This window comes from Dipodomys merriami, unplaced genomic scaffold (genome assembly GCF_024711535.1).
Source record: "Dipodomys merriami isolate MVZ:Mamm:240054 unplaced genomic scaffold, mDipMer1.0.p SCAF_27, whole genome shotgun sequence".
NCBI classification, from domain to species: domain Eukaryota; kingdom Metazoa; phylum Chordata; class Mammalia; order Rodentia; family Heteromyidae; genus Dipodomys; species Dipodomys merriami.
This window is the reverse complement of record NW_027204159.1, coordinates 8,469,947-8,489,820: the sequence shown is the minus strand read 5'-3', so window position 1 is coordinate 8,489,820 and position 19,874 is coordinate 8,469,947. Positions and strand designations below refer to the sequence as shown.

At 43.0% G+C, this 19,874-nt stretch overlaps 1 protein-coding gene across 3 annotated transcripts in view; it reads right to left on the bottom strand.

The window, feature by feature from the left end:
* LOC138837441 (protocadherin gamma-C4) overlaps nucleotides 1-17,581 on the bottom strand; it is a 219,059-nt gene extending 201,478 nt beyond the window's left edge. The window contains exon 1 of one of the 3 annotated variants that reach the window (XM_070036242.1): nucleotides 14,824-17,581. In XM_070036242.1, coding sequence (XP_069892343.1) covers nucleotides 14,824-17,244 — 2,421 coding nt within the window. In that variant the 5' untranslated portion in view covers nucleotides 17,245-17,581. Of the gene's footprint in view, nucleotides 1-1,688; nucleotides 4,315-7,001; nucleotides 9,623-14,823 lie in introns of those variants that run through there. The other 2 variants (XM_070036243.1, XM_070036245.1) reach the window with 2 other exon arrangements.
* Nucleotides 17,582-19,874: the final 2,293 nt, after the last annotated feature.

Genomic DNA, 19,874 nt, shown 5'->3' with positions numbered 1-19,874 from the left:
AGGAAAAACATTCATCTGAGTAAAATAAGATGTGTGAGGGCTGGGAATGTGGCTTAGTGGTAGAATGCTTGCCTCACATGCATGAAGCCCTGAGTTCAATTCTTCAGTACCACATATACAGAAAAAGCCAGAAGTGAGGCTGTGGCTCAAGTTATACAGTGCTAGCCTTGAGCAAAAAGAAGCTCAAGGACAGTTCTCAGGCCCAGAGTTCAAGCCCCAAGACATTTATCCTTTTGGGGAAAGTGACATGGATACTAAAAAGAATGGACCCAAAAGATAGGCTAAAGTTATCTGTGATGTATTTGAATTTGAGTGAGAGTACACTTTTCTTTGCTTATAAATATCTTCTTCTGGTTCATACATTTGAATGTATTTTTCTTGGTTTATTTAGGTATAGATCTGTCCCCTTAAGGCTAATGAAACAATTTTGATCCCTTTTTGATGACTCTTAAAATTATATGAGCTAAAATAATTTCATAAATTGCAGAATAGACCCATGATTTAAGATTCAAGAAGGTTGTAGAACATGGTAAAGACTCTTATTTCCTTATTGGAATTGGTGACCTGGAAATTTTCTGCTGAGAGTGAGACACCTCCCTGCCTTTAAAAAATCCTTCTCAAGAGCAAGGAAGGTGGCTCAGTGGTAGAGTGCTTGCCTAGCATGCATGAGGTACTGGGTTCGATTCCTCAGCATCACATAAGCAGAAAACGCCAAGAGTGGTGCTGTAGCCCAAGTGGTAGAGCACTATCCTTGAGCTGAAGAGCTGAGGGACAGTGCCTAGGCCCAGAATTCAGGGCACATGACTGACAAAAAAAATCCTTCTCAAGGGATAATAAATACCACACAAAATCGTCTAACAGTTAAGACAAATGGGCTTTCTATTTTCAGGGAAAAGTCTGAAATCACTATGAAAACATAATATGCCACTAAAAAGTTAAACTATTTAAGTTATCTACATTTTTCTTGATGTTTGTTTCACTAAGTTGCTCAGGATTCTTGAGTCTGGATTCCTGGGCTCGAGTGATACTACCTCCTAAGCATAGCAAATATCTAGGACTATGGGCAGGCCATCATGCCTGGTTCCTGAATTTTTTACTCTATAGTTTTTGTATTTGTAAGATGAAAGAGTATGATCTGGCTTGGAAGAGTCAAACATGATCTATGGGAGTATAAAACACTTGGTATTTATTCATTTTATAAATTTGTCAATCAGGGTAGACTAGGTAAGCAAGAACGACAAAGTCCAAATCACAAGGATTTAAAATGTAAAAGGCAGGGCTGAATAAGTTCAGTGGTAGAACACATATGTAATATGACCTTATGGCCCTGAGTTCCATCCATAGTGCCAGAGCAAAAACCAAACCCATTTTTTCATCATGGTTATTTAAGGATACAGGTAGAAAGAAAAGTTACATTCTCAAAGGGTCACTTAGAGGTCTGGAATTTTCACAGATTCCTCCAATAAGAGACAAACACCACTTTACTGCCACTCACAATGCATTGTTGACCAGAGTTGCCTAGGCTTACTTTTCCATAAACATGCCAGGAAGTGCAATTTCCCCACATACTCAGAGAGAGAGCCAACAGAATAAATGAGTACCTCATTGCTTTATTTCTTAAATAAATATGTGTTTAAACTTTAGAATAACCACATCTGCATAATACTCAAAGAAAGAAAGAAACTTACCTCAAACAGCTTGAGGTCCCCTTTAGTTTCAAGTAAATCCTGAGATACCAGGAGAGGCTCACTTTTGTCACAGCTCTCCTGGCTGATGAGTGTGTCAGCATAGTTGGGTTGAGGGAAGATGATGTGACTTTTGCGGGAATCCGCGGTGAGGGAGACTTCATGTGAATAGGTTTGAAGGAAAGCTTGCATCCTGTCTACACCCACAAAGTGTGAGCCAGGCATGCCCCTATCTCCTGTGGAATGAAGCATACGTGACATGTGCCAGCGTCGCAGCCTGAGAACAAGTATCATGATGACAAAGGCCAGAAAGATGCAAGAAACCACAGCCACTGCCACCACCAGGTAGAGTGTGAGGTCTGAATCCTCTGGATCAGCAGGAGTCTTGATGCTGCCCAAGTCTGCCAAGATATCAGGGATGCTGTCAGCCACTGCGATGGTGAGTGTGACAGTGGCTGAGAGAGGGGGCTGGCCATGGTCCTGCACAGACACCACCAGGCTCTGCTTGAGCACATCTCTGTCCACAAGGGCCCTTGCTGTGCGCACCTCACCTGTGTGCAGCCCCACCATGAAGAGTCCTGGCTCACTAGCTTTGAGCAGGCGGTAGGACAGCCAGGCATTCTGTCCTGAGTCCTTGTCTATTGCCACCACCTTGGTCACTAGGTATCCAGGCTCTGCAGATCGGGGTGCTAGCTCCACACCCGTAGAACCATCAGTAGGTAGGGCAGGATACAGAATTTCTGGGGCATTGTCATTCTGGTCCACTACAAACAGGTTCAGTGATATGTTGGTGCTAAGTGAAGGGTTCCCACTGTCACTAGCTGTCACCAGTAGCGGTATTTCTCTAAATTGCTCATAGTCAAAGGAACGTAGTGCATACAGTACACCCGTATTGGAGTTGATGGAGATATAGGATGACAGTGACACACCTTGTATGGTGTCATCAGTCAATGAGTAAGTGATGAGAGCATTGTCCTCACTGTCTGGGTCCTGGGCAGTCACCGAGAAGATTGAGGCTCCCCTAGGGTTGTTCTCTGGTATGTAGGCAGAGTAGGAGGCATGAGTGAAGGTAGGAGGGTTGTCGTTGATGTCTGTCACATGCAGAGTGATGCGAGTTTCTGTGAACAATGGAGGACTTCCACCATCTGTGGCTCTCAGACTGATGTTATATTGGGGCACCTGTTCACGATCCAGAGATCCAGCTGTCACTAAGCGGTAATACTGGCCTACTGATTTTTCTAAATTAAATGGCAGATTTCCTAGGACAGAAACCGAAACTTGCCCATTCTGTCCAGAATCCCGGTCATGCACATTGATAAGAGCAATTTCAGTCCCAGCAGCAGCCTCTTCAGGGACTGAGCCAGTGAGGGAAGTGATTGTAACATCTGGGGCATTGTCATTCACATCCAGAACTGTGACTAGAATTTTGGCTCTTGAGAAAAGACCTGGTCCATCTTGTGCTTCAAGTTTTATTTCATAGGACATAGCCTCCTCATAATCTAGATTTTTTAATGTTGATAAATCTCCAGTTGCTGAATTGAGCTGGAAAATCTGAGCAATTTTCCCAGGCATTTTATCTAGAATATAGGATACTTGAGCATTGAATCCTTCGTCAGGATCAGTGGCATTCACTGTGATCAGCCGGGTGCCCACTGGAACGTTCTCCAGAACACTGACATGGTACTCCGGCTGTGTAAACACTGGTGGGTTGTCATTTGCATCCAACACTATCACTTGGATGCGCAAGGTGCCTGAGTGAACGGGGTCACCGCCATCAGAGGCAGTGAGGTCCAACTGGTGAACTTCCTTTTTCTCACGATCCAAGGATCGCTCCAGCACCAGCTCTGGGTACTTAGCATCATCAGAGCCAGTGTTCACAACCAAGGAAAAGTAGTCAGTGGGACTGAGCTTGTAGTTCTGCAAGGAGTTGGTGCCTACATCTGGGTCAAATGCAGTTTTAAGTGGAAATCGGGTTCCGGGAACTGTTAGTTCACCAATCTTGATTTCTAATTCCTCTGTTGGAAAACTAGGGGCATTATCATTAATATCTTTAATGTCTACTTCCACTTCAAAAATTTTCAATTTGTCCTCAATGAGGATGTTAAATTTTACCAAACACCGCGCGCTCTGGGCGCAGAGCTCCTCCCGGTCGACCCTGCCCGCGGTGACCAAGCTCCCGCTCCGCGGGTTGAGAGAGAAAAGCTGCGTCCTACCTCTGGAGACGATGCGGACTCCGCGCTGCGCCAGCTCCCGGGGCTCCAGTCCCAGGTCCTTGGAGATGTTCCCCACGAAGGAACCTTTGTCCAGCTCCTCCCGCACGGAGTAGCGGATCTGCCCGGTTCCTGTGTCACACAGCATCCCCAGGAGCGCGCACAACAGAGCCAGCCCTCTGCCGTGTCGAAATTTCAGGCACTTGCTCATTTCCTTTTTTGATGAATTATTTTCTCTGAATTCGCTTCCAGTTTCCCACGATGCACCCCAATCTCACTTCCTCAAGGAGTGAAGACTTTTCTGGGATTTATCCATAGATCACAGAGCTGGTTGAATTATGGGGCGAGCTTGGTAGTCGCCTCAGTGTTCTGTCTGATTTTCTGGCTCTGCGTCTTAGAAGCAAGGAAATGGTGGACTAGCGCTCCAGCAGCCGGTTTTCTTCATGAGTGGTCAACAGCGACACCCAGAGGCCTAACCGTTTACTGCACATTCTCAGACAACTTCATTTTCCTCACGTTTGAAACCCTTTTAATGTTTAAAGGTAATGCGACGAGTTGTGATTTCATTTAATTTATATGACATATATTAAAGGGCTGATTCAAGTTATTTTCCTTAGGAAATCATATACTATCCTCAATTTCACCGATATTTCTTCAAACACAGTGGCGTTACTATTTCTAAATGTTCAATTTAGGAACTAAACAGAAATACCAGCCATATTTACAATTCTTTCTTTCCTTTCCTTCCTTCATTTCTTTCTTCTTTTCCTGACTTCTTTTTTCTTACTTGTACTGATGTTTGGCTTCAGGAGTTTGTGCAGACCTTTCTAGACAGGCATTGTTCCAATGTACCACTCAGCCCTACACTTTAATTCTTGAAGTTTATGTTTGATAGCCTGACATGTTTATTAAATAAATGCACAACTAGGTATCAGACAGTATGTTTGTCTGGAAATTTAAGGCAAACAATACAAACATAGCCACCAACAGTTTATGAAACTGCGAAAGCAAATAGGAAGTTACAGCTCAATGAGATGGGTGATACCAAGGGTATTGTTAGTGCCTTTAACCTGGCCTTGGAGGGTAGCAAAGACTTTTCTAGTCAGTAAAAGGAGTGGAGCATGGAGAAATTATAGACCCTGTGGATTTTGAGAGAAGTTCATTTTGCCTAAGTCTAGAGTGTAAAGATGTTTTTCTTAAAAATAAAAACAACATGAAACTAGAAGAGAAACTTTTGTTTTATGTCCCAGAGTCCCCTTTCTTGTTATATCTCTGATTTGAACACACAAGAAATAAAATCCGTATTTGGCATCTCAATTATAGTGCATTGTATACTTACCCATAATGCATTAGTGCTTCTGGCATTACTACACACACTAAAAGAACCCTATTTTAAAATTCTCTCTATTTGTACTTTACATAGACATGAAAATATTATGAGTTTCAATTTTGCCACATAGATATTTTTGAAACCACAATAAGCACAGTTGAACGAATCATCTCAGATTTCCCCCTAACAAATGTTATTAAAGAGTCACAGTATTTGAAGATACGTGATAATGTGAGATAGAAGAGCTAATTAGTATACAATTACTTCCAAATCAACACCAAAAACCATCCCAGCACAGAGTATTACTGAGTTCATTATCCTCTATTTTAAATATATGACCAATTTAATGAAAGACAACCTGGGAAAAAGAATGTGGAAAGAAAACTGTAGTTTCAAGAGGGTCTCAGATTAGGTGAGGGATTGGAATTATAGAAGCTGATATGAGTGGGGAAGTGCAAAAGATAATATTTAGGGGCAATTGTATGACACACCCTCTAAATCTCTTTCATGATTTTCCTTTTAAAAATCAAAGCTATGTTGACGGCACAGCATATTTTAAAAGTTTAAAATGGCAATAAAATTTCAAGCTATGAGGAGTAACAATGAAAGGAAACCTGTTTACAATGCCTTTACCATTTTTTTAATAGAGCAAGTGATGTCAGTTGTTCAAAATAGACAGCTACTTTAGAGGGCAATGTAATTTAAAACTAAACAGAGTTACCATGACACATCATCCTGAAACATGCATATCTGGGCTAGGATGCATGACGGAGGTAGGACATGTGCTGCTTGAGGACCCTGGGTTGAATCCATAATGCACACACACATACTAGTGGGTACACACACACCTAAATATGTGGATTGGGGATGTTTTTCAGTGCTGAAGAGCGTGCTTAGCCTTCAGAAAACGTTGGGTGTAATATACAGCACCACAAAAAAGCATACTTTCAAATCTTCATCCCATTAAGAGATATTGATTGTGAATTAAAGAAGGTTGAAGAAATTCACTGCCAGTCTGAAGAAAAATACTGAGACAAGATTTAAGGTATTTGATAACTAAAGGGTTTTGCAAAGCAAATGTCTTTACATTTTGAAGGGGGAAGACGTTTTCTTCAACAAAAATCCAGTAGGGGTCAACAAATTGCAGTGCTAGGGACAGAACACAGGGCGCTGTGAATTCAAGCCAAGGACTGAACAACTGAAGAATATAGCTGGGGCACTTCAACGCAGGGCCTTAACATTTTTGCATAACATGAACACTCTTCCTTTGGAGTCACAGATCCACTTTTAGGGTTTTGGTGGTTAACTGGAGATAAGGTTCTCATGAACTTTCCTGTCTGGGCTGGCTTTAAACTACAATATACATAACTCAGCCTTCTAGATAGCTATGAATGCAGGTATGAGCCATCAAGGCATGTAACACTTTATGTTTTTAAGACAGAAGGAATTGTTGATCTAAGTAGGTAAGATGTTTTCTTCTGAGGAGGAAAATTATTATTTTGGTAACATACAATATTTCTGTTAGTGGAACTATCACCATCATTTACACACACACTCCTGATTTATGTCCATTATAAAATTCTACCTCCCATTCTCCTTGGACAAAATGTGAACACTTAAAACAACTTAGAAGTAATTCATCAGGAATCATTTCCTGAAAATTAAATATATCCTTAAGAACATTGGGAGAAGAAAGTAGATAAACAGTGCAGGCAACTAAGTAGGCAAAATTATTTTGGAAAAATAATTGAAAATAGTGTGCGAAGGTAACTTTACCTGAGATGTTCCTTCTCCTTTATCATCTAGTAAACATTGGGGTGCAGATAGAAAATCTTTCTTCTCACAGCTCTCCTGGCTGATGAGTGTGTCAGCATAGTTGGGTTGAGGGAAGATGATGTGGCTTTTGCGGGAGTCGGCGGTGAGGGAGACCTCATGGGAATAGGTCTGAAGGAAAGCCTGAACTCCATCCATGCCCACAAAGTGAGAGGCAGGCATGGCAGCCAACCCATTCCTGGAATACGGGAGCAGGCGCGCTGTGTGCCAGCGCCTCAGCCTGAGTGCCAGCAGCACAATGACAAAGGCCAGGAAGACACAAGACACCACAGCCACTGCCACCACCAGGTAGAGCGTGAGGTCTGAGTCCTGTGGATCAGTGGAGGTCTGGAGGCTGCCGAGGTCTGCCAGGATGTCTGGAATACTGTCAGCCACTGCGATGGTGAGTGTGACAGTGGCTGAGAGAGGGGGCTGGCCATGGTCCTGCACAGACACCACCAGGCTCTGCTTGAGTGCATCTCTGTCCACAAGGGCCCTTGCTGTGCGCACCTCACCTGTGTGCAGCCCCACCATGAAGAGCCCAGGTTCACTGGCCTTGAGCAGGCGGTAGGACAGCCAGGCATTCTGTCCTGAGTCTTTGTCTACTGCCACCACCTTGGTCACCAGATAACCAGGCTCTGCAGAGCGGGGAGCCAGCTCCACACCTGTGGAACCATCGGTGGGGAGGACTGGGTATAGGATCTCAGGTGCATTGTCATTCTGGTCCACCAAGAACAGGTTCAATGATACATTGCTGCTGAGGGGAGGTTTGCCGCTGTCCAGCGCTATCACCCACAGCTGTAGGTTTTGGAATTGCTCATAATCAAAAGACTGCAGAGCATAGAGGACCCCACTGTCAGAGTTGATGGAGATGTAGGAAGAGAGAGGTACTCCGTGAAAGGTCTCCTCAGCCATAGAGTAAGTGACATGGGCGTTGTGTTCGCTGTCTGGATCATGAGCCAACACTGTAAAGATGGAGGTGCCACGGGGGTTGTTTTCCTTAAGGTAGACAGAGTAGGATGCCTGCGGGAAGGCTGGTGGGTTGTCATTGATGTCTGCTACCTGTAGCACAACATGAGCATCTGTGCACAGTGGTGGGTCCCCTCCATCTGTGGCACTCAGAGTGATGTTGTAAAAGGAAACCTGTTCCCTGTCAAGGGTTCCGGTTGTAACCAGTCTGTAGTAATTGTCCACTGACCTTTCTAACTTGAAAGGCAGTTCCTCTGGGAGTGAACAGGTGACAAAAGAGTTTTGTCCAGAGTCTCTGTCATGTACATTGAAAAGTGCAATTATGGTTCCTGGAGGAGAGTCTTCAGGAACTGAGCTGGTGGCAGAAGTCATGTAAAATTCTGGGGCATTGTCATTCACATCCAAAACGGTAATGATGACCTTTGTTCTGGTTAGAAGGCCTGGACCATCCTGAGCCTCAATATCAATTTCATGGACTTTAGCATCCTCATAATCGAGACTTTTCATGATTGTTAGATCTCCAGATGTTGACTTCAGTTCAAATATGTCTGTAGTTGCTCTAGGGATTTGTTCCAGCAAATATGTCACTTGTGCATTGTATCCGTCATCGGCATCAGTGGCGGTCACCGTGACTATTCGGGAACCTATTGGTATATTCTCTGGAACACTTACTCGGTACTTGGACTGTGTAAAAACAGGAGCGTTATCATTCACATCCAGCACCTTCACGCGGATGCGGCAGGTGCCAGATCTTACCGGGTTGCCCCCATCTGAAGCAACAAGAAGGAGATGGTGCATCGCCTCTTCCTCTCGATCCAGAGCCCGATCTAGCACCAGCTCGGGGTAGGTGTTCCCATCATCTCCACTTTGCATCTCCAGGGAGAAGTGGGCATTTGAGTTGAGCTGGTACTGCTGCAGGGCGTTGTCTCCCACATCAGCGTCATGAGCACTCTTCAGGGGGATCCGAAATCCTGGAGCAGTGGTTTCACTGATTTTGAGCTCCAGCTCGTCTACTGCAAAGCGAGGGGCGTTATCATTCACATCTGTGATTTCCACCTCTACGGAATAAACAGTCAGTTTGTCTTCCAGCAAAATGTTAAAGTTGACCAGACAGCGGGGGCTCTGTGCGCACAGCTCCTCGCGGTCGATCCTGTCTGCGGTGACCAAGCTGCCGCTCCGCGGGTTCAGGGCGAAGAGCTGCGCCCTACCTCTGGAGACGACGCGGACGCCGCGCTGCGCCAGCGCCTGCGGCTCCCAGCCCAAGTCCTTCGCGATGCTGCCCACGAAGGAGCCTTTGTCCACCTCCTCCGGCACGGAATAGCGAATCTGCCCGGCCCCAGCCTCCCACAGCACGGCCGAGAGAAGGCTCAGCAGGACCAGCTTTCTGCAGTGGAGGACTTTCTCCAGAGCCGCCATTTCCCTTCTGCCGCGGGGTTTTCTCAGTGAACGGTTTCTGGCTTCCAGGGTGAGATTCCACTCCCTAGTTCCCACGGTCTGAGACGCCCAGCATGCACAGGACCCAGCTTACTGTGCAGAGAAGCAATGGGCTGCCGGACCGAGTTGCTTTGCCACCCGGAGCTTGCAGGCTCAATGCCCAGCCCTGTGTGTGTGGTCGGTGGTGTTGGCTGGGTTGTGTCTCTGCCTCACACTCCTTAGGTGGTCAACAGCGACGCCCAGAGGCTTAGCTGATTTCTGCACCTCTCACACAAACCGGTCATTTTTTAAGTTTGTCTGCCACTTTTAAGTTTCTAAAACTTTTAGGAGTCAATCTTACATTAAAAGTTTTGCTTTCCCTCATCCCTGAATGAATAGGAGTGTTGAAAATTAATGTAAGTTATTCATCCATATGCCCAAAGTTTTCATTAGACTTGTGCGTTTGCCCTTCTTACAAACATTTCCTACCTCTTTTATATAGTATATTCAAAGATCTTAAAAAACAACAACAACGAAAACAAAACACAAAAAGCTTAAAAACATTAGCTGTAGTTTCTTCCAAGGGTATGTTCTTTTAAATTTCTGTGCTCAATAGCTTACTATTTCACTTCCATACTTGTGTTTATTGGATCATCAGACACGTAATTGGACTGGCAAAACCTACATGGTAGAATTCAGGATGGAGATAGAAACTATGAACATGGTCTAAGGAAGCTTGCAGGGTAGGAGAGAACATAAGAAAATGACGGTGTTACAGAATTGGATGGCCCCGTTGATCCTGTGGGAAAACCTGGGCAATGGGAAATGCACTGGAATGGTGTCTAACCTCAGGTTGAGTATCAGGAAAGTTTTTTCCAAGATGTGATTCGACCTGAAACCTAATGCATAGTACTGGGTTTTAAAAATCAAAGCTCTAGAACAGAGCCTTGAAACAAATGTTTAGGGGTGAAAGTGTTTAGAGGTGAAGAGTGTTATGGAAACTGAAGTTAGGTCCTTTGAATAAAGCTTGAGCAGGAAGGGCATTTCACCACTTTTGGAATCAATCCCCCAAAGTTGTTTGAAATTGCTGCCTTTTTCTAATATGTAGTTTCCCCTAAAGATGTAAAACACAACGCAATTGGCATTTTCTTATCCCTGTTTCATTTTTGTATATTTATGTACGACGTAGATTTACTTCAAAATCACCTTTTGAAATATTTAAAGCACTCAGACCATATGGAAAACAATGTAACCAAAGTCTATGTGTATTTCAGGTGGCTATCAAATCTTAGCCTTTTCCCAAATTTAAATAAAATCAGATTTTAATTTTAATGACTTTTTACTCAGAAACATTTCAGACATATAACAACGCTGACTGAAAATAACACAAGGAATTCCCTTATACAGTCATTGCATGGGTATCTGAAGAACACCGATTTCATGGCATGCATGGATACCAAAATACAAGGATGCTCACTGACGTCCCCTATGTAAAATGGTGTAGTGTGTCCATAGCCTTTGTAGGTCTCTTCCTGTACACTTTAAACAATGTCTAGACTTTATGTAATAATGAATACTATGTAAACAGCTGTTACATTGTCTTAGTTAGGTGACAGTAAACAGGAAAAATGTGTGTACTTTGTCCTTCAGTACACACTTTGCCCAAATATTTCTAATCTGTAATGGATTTAATGTAGAGATGTAGAACCTGAGATCATGGGAGTCCCATTGTATTCTGTACCTGTCTTATGCTACAGGTTCACATTTTGATTTTATATTCTTTCAGTCCCACCTTATTTCTCTCTCCTTCACACTCTCTCTTCCTAGTTCAGATTGTATTGTAGACACAAACCTCCTCTACTTTTCTTAAAAATCAAGAACATCCTTTCATTATCACAATATGAAGAAAACCAATGAATTGTCATGATGTGGTGCTATTAATGAATTTACTGATTTTAGTAAAATTTTGCCAACTAAAGTGTCATTTGTGGGGTAATACAGAGGATTGAACTCAGGGCCCTGTACTTGTTAGGCACATTCTACTTGATAGTTATATCTTCATATATTTTATAAGCTGGCTATTTTGTGTGTGGTGTGTGTGTGTGTGTGTGTGTGTGTGTGTGTGTGTGTGTGTGTGTGTTTGTGTGTGTCTGTGTCTGTGTGTCTGTGTCTGTGTCTGTGTCTGTGTGTCTGTGTTTGCGTGACTGTGCTAGGGCTTGAACTTAGGTCTGGGGACCTGAGCTCAAAATTAGTGCTGTACCACTTGTCCCACATCTCCTTTTCTATATTTTTTAGTAATTATTTTCAGATGATAGTCTCAAAGTCTTTCTTGCCCAGTCTGGCTTTGAACTATGATCCTCAGTTCTCTGCCTCATGAGTAGCTAAGATTACAGGTGTGAGCAACCAGCACCTGGCTTGCTGGTTATTTTTGAGATAGGATTTTCCTCTTGACCAGTCCTGCACTTGAGCCCCTATATACCTATTTTAGGCTTCCTGTTTTAGCTGGATGACAGGCATGTGTATCATCACACACAGCTTCTTCCATAGATATAGCCTTGAGAACTTTTCTGCCAAGGCTGGTCTGGAACTGTGATCCTGCTATTCTCAGCTTTCCAAGTAGTTAGGATGACAGGAACAAGCCACTTGACACCCCACTAATAATGTCTCATTATAGTGAAATAATTTTTATTCTACATTAAGACCCAATCAAAGATCACATGTTTCACTTAATTATGTTATTTAATCCAAGGAAGTCCATTAGGCTTTCTTTATATTTCATGACTTTAATGTTTGAATAGTATAGTGCCATTCATTAGAGTTTGATTCTTTTCCTGACAGATATGGATTATGTAGAATTTCGTAGGAATATGATAGACGTGGTGATGTATCCTTCTTAGTGCATCTTGCAAGAGGCACAGGATATCTTTGTCCCAATACTCTTAATATTAATTCTAATCATTTGGTCAGATTTCTGGCAACATTTAGAATTTTCTGTTGTATAATTACTCTCTCTTTTTGACTTATAATTATTCTGTAGAGAAATATTTTGACATTAATGAAATAGTTATAAATAAATAAATAAATACTGTTTTAAATGGATTTTCACCATCTAAGATTCTTGCCTGAAACAGTTATTCTGATTATTGGAGATCAAGTTTTACAAACAACCTTATAAACCTTCTGGTAGAGTGGTAGCATTTATTGCTCCTGTCCAGGTTTTTAATGTTTTATTTATATATTTACAGTGATGGAGTCTGAACCCAAGAGCTTGTCATTTTTCTATACTGAGCTACAGAATGAGGTCCCATATTTTTCATTTTGTAACTACATATAGCATGCTCCCATATATTTTTTGTGAATATGAGTTCACACAAATAATAGCATGCCATATTTATTTTGTAATGCACTTTACTCTGCATTACATTTTGAGATTCATTTATATTGATTTTGTTTGTTTTAATCGTTGTCCTCTATGTCATCATGGAGAATAATACCAGTTTTTCTCTCATGTATTGGCATTAGGATATTGGATATTTCCTGGTCCTCTTTTTTTTTGGTTTTGCTTCCTTTCTTGGTTGTGTTTACTCATGTAGCACAGTTGGCAGACTAGGCTCAGCTAGTGTGCTGAAACATCTGGATGACTGGGTAGTCTTATGGCCACTCCTCTTCCATGTAGCTTCTCTATGTGGATTTTGGCTGAAACATGATCATACCAGTAGGGTAACTGGACTTCTTTTCTTGAAAAGGTGTTATAAAACACACATGACAACATTTACCATTTTGATATTTGTAAGTCTGTAGTTTTGTGGCACTAAATAATTCACATTACATGGTTGTATAACTACCACCACTGTCTACCTTCAGAGCTTTTTCATCCTCCAGTGAAATTTGGAACTTCTAAAACAGTATGATCTCTTCCACCCTTCTCCTTCAGCATGTGAGAACCATCATTCTATTTTTGGTCTTTGAGAGCTTGATCAATCCAAGGTTTTCATACAAAAGGAATCATACAGTATTTGTCTTTCTGTAACTGGATTACTTCACTTTGAGCCATGTTCTATTTCTAGTCCATTTAGGTATTTATTTCCTATTTGAATGTATCATTTACTTTCCTGTTTGTTTGAAATTTTATCTATCTCTGCAATTCATTGGATTAAGAAAGTACATGAAGGTGCAGATTTACTCTCCTATACTGCATTGCTTCCTTATGAATAAGTCAAATATATTAAAATTCAATATATACTTGATTTTGTTAGTTATTTTTATTACAGATATAATGGAAAAGCCAGGAGGCTCAAAACTGTGTTAGGGTATAGATATAAATCAGATATAGTCTTTGGTGTGTGTGTGTGTGTGTGTGTGTGTGTGTGTGTGTGTGTGTGTGTGTGTGTGTGTGTGTGTGTGTGTGTGTGTAGGTGTGTGTGTCTGCATGCCAGTACCTGGGCTTGAACTCAGAGTTTGAGTGCTGTCCTTGAACTTTTACACTCAAGACTATCACTCTACCATTTGAGCAATAGCTCTCCTTCTGCCTTTGGCTGGCTAAGTGGAGATAAGTGTCTCATATATATTTTTTGCTCTTATGGTCTGTGAACTGCAATCGGCATATCTCAGCCTCTGGAGTAGGTAGGAACATAGTCATGAGCCACCAGCACCTGGCATACATAAATGTACTCTTAGGCACATATAAAGTATCTCCTAATAAATGATTAAACAAATATATTCTCAGTAGTGTAAAATGGCAGCTTATGTAGATGTCTACAATTTTATATTAATGCAACTAAAAGAACACATAGATATATAAAAGAATATCTTACCACCATGAGAGATAATATATACACTAAATTCAGAGATGAATGAGCAACAGTGTACAATGTAGGGAAAGTTAAAACAGTATTAGTCCAACAAGAATTGGTGGGCACTTTTCAGTCAAGTTCTATCACTTCCAGATAAGAGCAACTCAGAGCAATGAAATGATTTGTACAGAAGTAAACAAACTATTTTAACATGAGAGCTCTTTATTTCTAATGTCACAGAATTTCCAAAAGGAAAAAGCATCTCCAGTGTACTCTTCATCACTATACATATATTACAGTTATACTCTCTTCCCCATGTAAGAAAAACGATGAATGTGCTCTGATATACAAAAGGATGCTTCCTTAATCTTGGTTGTCCAAGACTTTCTGTTTTGTTTTGAGAGGAGGTTGTAATATGTTGCTCAGCTTGACCACAAACTCTCAACTTACCAGCTTTCAAAGTGCAGGAACTACAGGCAAACAAGACCAACCCCACAGAGGATTCTCAGTAGAAACACTCAAGGGTATATTACACAGAAATATTTTAGTAACTAATGAAAGCAAGTAAGAAAAATCATTAATCTACATAGTATAGTAATTCACATGTTTACCTGAGAAAATGTTTCCTCTTTATCTTCAAGTAAAGACTGAGGTGCAGAAAGAAAATCCTTCTTCTCACAGCTCTCCTGGCTGATGAGTGTGTCAGCATAGTTGGGTTGAGGGAAGATGATGTGGCTTTTGCGGGAGTCGGCGGTGAGGGAGACCTCATGGGAATAGGTCTGAAGGAAAGCCTGAACTCCATCCATGCCCACAAAGTGAGAGGCAGGCATGGCAGCCAACCCATTCCTGGAAGACGGGAGCAGGCGCGCTGTGTGCCAGCGCCTCAGCCTGAGTGCCAGCAGCACAGTGACAAAGGCCAGGAAGACACAAGACACCACCCCCACTGCCACCACCAGGTAGAGTGTGAGGTCTGAGTCCTGTGGATCAGTGGAGGTCTGGAGGCTGCCGAGGTCTGCCAGGATGTCTGGAATACTGTCAGCCACTGCGATGGTGAGTGTGACAGTGGCTGAGAGAGGGGGCTGGCCATGGTCCTGCACAGACACCACCAGGCTCTGCTTGAGCGCATCTCTGTCCACAAGGGCCCTTGCTGTGCGCACCTCACCTGTGTGCAGCCCCATCATGAAGAGCCCAGGTTCACTGGCCTTGAGCAGGCGGTAGGACAGCCAGGCATTCTGTCCTGAGTCTTTGTCTACTGCCACCACCTTGGTCACCAGATAACCAGGCTCTGCAGAGCGGGGAGCCAGCTCCACACCTGTGGAACCATCGGTGGGGAGGACCGGGTATAGGATCTCAGGTGCATTGTCATTCTGGTCCACCAAGAACAGGTTCAATGATACATTGCTGCTGAGGGGAGGTTTGCCGCTGTCCAGCGCTATCACCCACAGCTGTAGGTTTTGGAATTGCTCATAATCAAAAGACTGCAGAGCATAGAGGACCCCACTGTCAGAGTTGATGGAGATGTAGGAAGAGAGAGGTACTCCGTGAAAGGTCTCCTCAGCCAGAGAGTAAGTGACATGGGCGTTGTGTTCGCTGTCTGGATCATGAGCCAACACTGTAAAGATGGAGGTGCCACGGGGGTTGTTTTCCTTAAGGTAGACAGAGTAGGATGCCTGCGGGAAGGCTGGTGGGTTGTCATTGATGTCTGCTACCTGTAGCACAACATGAGCATCTGTGCACAGTGGTGGGTCCCCTCCATCTGTGGCACTCAGAGTGATGTTGTAAAAGGAAACCTGTTCCCTGTCAAGGGTTCTGGTTGTAACCAGTCTGTAGTAATTGTCCACTGACCTTTCTAACTTGAAAGGCAGTTCCTCTGGGAGTGAACAGGTGACAAAAGAGTTTTGTCCAGAGTCTCTGTCATGTACATTGAAAAGTGCAATTATGGTTCCTGGAGGAGAGTCTTCAGGAACTGAGCTGGTGGCAGAAGTCATGTAAAATTCTGGGGCATTGTCATTCACATCCAAAACGGTAATGATGACCTTTGTTCTGGTTAGAAGGCCTGGACCATCCTGAGCCTCAATATCAATTTCATGGACCTTAGCATCCTCATAATCGAGACTTTTCATGATTGTTAGATCTCCAGATGTTGACTTCAGTTCAAATATGTCTGTAGTTGCTCTAGGGATTTGCTCTAGAAAATATGTCACTTGTGCATTGTATCCGTCATCGGCATCAGTGGCGGTCACCGTGACTATTCGGGAACCTATTGGTATATTCTCTGGAACACTTACTCGGTACTCGGGCTGTGTAAAAACCGGAGGGTTATCATTTGCATCCAGCACTTTCACACGGATGCGGCAGGTGCCAGATCTTACCGGGTTGCCCCCATCTGAAGCAACAAGAAGGAGATGGTGCATCGCCTCTTCCTCGCGATCCAGAGCCCGCTCTAGCACCAGCTCGGGATACTTGTTCCCATCCACTCCATTCCGCATCTCCAGGGAGAAGTGGGCATTTGAGTTGAGCTGGTACTGCTGCAGGGCGTTGTCTCCCACATCAGCGTCATGAGCACTCTTCAGGGGGATCCGAAATCCTGGAGCAGTGGTTTCACTGATTTTGAGCTCCAGCTCGTCTACTGCAAAGCAAGGGGCGTTATCATTCACATCTGTGATTTCCACCTCTACGGAATAAACAGTCAGTTTGTCTTCCAGCAAAATGTTAAAGTTGACCAGACAGCGGGGGCTCTGTGCGCACAGCTCCTCGCGGTCGATCCTGTCTGCGGTGACCAAGCTGCCGCTCCGCGGGTTCAGGGCGAAGAGCTGCGCCCTACCTCTGGAGACGACGCGGACGCCGCGCTGCGCCAGCGCCTGCGGCTCCCAGCCCAAGTCCTTCGCGATGCTGCCCACGAAGGAGCCTTTGTCCACCTCCTCCGGCACGGAATAGCGAATCTGCCCGGCCCCAGCCTCCCACAGCACGGCCGAGAGAAGGCTCAGCAGGACCAGCTTTCTGCAGTGGAGGACTTTCTCCAGAGCCGCCATTTCCCTTCTGCCGCGGGGTTTTCTCAGTGAACGGTTTCTGGCTTCCAGGGTGAGATTCCACTCCCTAGTTCCCACGGTCTGAGACGCCCAGCATGCACAGGACCCAGCTTACTGTGCAGAGAAGCAATGGGCTGCCGGACCGAGTTGCTTTGCCACCCGGAGCTTGCAGGCTCAATGCCCAGCCCTGTGTGTGTGGTCGGTGGTGTTGGCTGGGTTGTGTCTCTGCCTCGCACTCCTTAGGTGGTCAACAGCGACGCCCAGAGGCTTAGCTGATTTCTGCACCGCTCACACAAACCGGTCATTTTTTAAGTTCGTCTGCCACTTTTAAGTTTCTAAAATCTTTAGGAGTAAATCTTATAATACAAGTTTTGCTTTCCCTCACCCCCAGAGTGAATTGGAGTAATGTAAATTCATATAACTTTTCATAGTTGTCCATATAGACGTCCAAAGCATTAATCAGACCTGGATATGTGCCCTTGGTACAAACATCTTCTATCTCTTTTATACTGTATATTTAGAGACCAAAAAAGATCTCTGAAAAACATTAGTTGTAGTTTCTTCTAAGGTTATGTGTTTTAAATTTCTTTCCTCGTGGTTATTAATGCTTCTCATCAAAATTCATTTTTGTTGGATCATCAGACACTTATTTGGACTCGTGAACCCTACATGGTAGGATTCAGGGTGGAGATGGAAACTATCAACTATGGTCTAAGGAAGCTTGCAGGGTAGGAGAGAAAATCAGAAAACAAAGACGGTGTTACCCAATTGGATGGCTCTGATGATATCCATTGGAAAACCCTGGGCAATGGGAAATGCACTGGAAGGGTATCTAACCTAAGATCGGATAGGATAGTCTGTCCTAAGTTGTGATTGGGCCTGAAACCTAATGCATAGGATTGGATTTTATTTTTAAATGAGGCTCTAGGACAGAGCCTTGAAACAAATGTTTAGAGGTGAGAGTATTATGGAAACTGAAGTTAGGTCCATTGAATAAAGCTTGAACAGGAATGGAACTTCACCACTTTTGGAATCAATCCCTCAAAATTGTTTGAAATTGCTGTTGTTTTTTTCTGATACATAGTTTTCCCTAAGGTTGTAAAACAGAACACAATTGGTGTTTTCATATCCCTGTTTCATTTTTGTGTATTTATATGCGATGTGAATTTACTTCAAAAGCACCTTTATTTAAAGCATTCAGACCATATGGAAAACAATGTAACCAAAGTCTATGTGTATTTCAGTTGGCTATCAAATCTTAACCTTTTTCCATATTTAAATAAGATCATATTTTAATTTCAATTACTTTTTACTCAGAAACATTTCAGACATATAACAAAGCTGACTGTAAATTACATAGTGAATTCCCTCAGCCATTGCATGATATGTGATGAACATCGATTTCCTGGCACTCATGGATGCTCTTTGAGATTCCTTACATAATATAGTGTAGTGTTTCCATGGGTTTGTATGTCTCTTCCTGTACACTTTAATCTCTAGATTGTAAGTAATAGTGAATACTAAGTAAATTGCTGTTATATTGTAGTATTTAGATGAAAATAAACATAAAAATGTTTGTACTTTTTTGTTCAGTGCACACTTTTTCTAAATATTTTTAATGTCCAATTGATTAAATGTAGAGATGTAGAACCAAGAGCATGGGAGGCCTATTGTATTCTGTACCTGTATTACATTATGTGTTCCCTTTTTGGTGTTGTTGTTGGTCATGGGGCTTGAAATCTGGGCCTGGCTGCTGTCCCAGAGCTCTTCAGCTCAAGGCAAATGCTCCACAGCACCACTTCTGTTTTTCTGGTGGTTAATTGGAGATAAAAGTCTCATGGACTTTCCTGACCAGCCTGGCTTTGAACTGTGACCCTCAGATCTCACCCTCATGAGTAGCTAGGATTACAGGCATGAGCCACATGTTAACATTTTGATTTTACACTCTCTCAGTCCCAGCTCCTTTCTTTCTCCCTACTCTCTCTCTCTTCTTAGTTCAGATTATATTGTAGACCCAATCCTTCTTTACTTTCCTTAAAATCAAGAACACTCTTTTATTATCACAATATGAAGAAAATCAATACATTGTCATAAAATAGTGCTATTAGTGAATTTACCTATTTGAGTAGAATTTTGCCAGCTACTACAAAAGTGTCTTTTGTGGGGGCCATTCTGAGGACTGAACTCAGGGCCTTGTTCTAGGCACATTTTCTACTAGTCATTTATATCTTCACACATTTTATAAACTGGCTGTTTTGTGGTGTGTGTGTGTGTGTGTGTGTGTGTGTGTGTGTGTGTGTGTGTGTGTGTGTGTGTGTGTGTGTGTGTGCGCCTGTGTGTCTGTGTGTCTGTGTGTCTGTGTGTCTGTGTCTATATGTCTGTGTGATTGTGCTAGTGTTTCAATTTAGGGCCTGGGACCTGAGCTCAAAGTTAGTGCTCTACCACTTGATCCATATCTCCACTTCTATATTTTTAGTAGTTAATTGGAGATAATAGTCTCACAGACTTTCTTGCCTAATCTGGCTTTGAACCAAGATCCTTAGCTCTCTGCCTTCTGAGTAGCTAAGATTACAGGTGTGAGCAACCAGCACCTGGCTTGCTGGTTTTGTTTTTTTTTTAGATCCTGGAGCTAT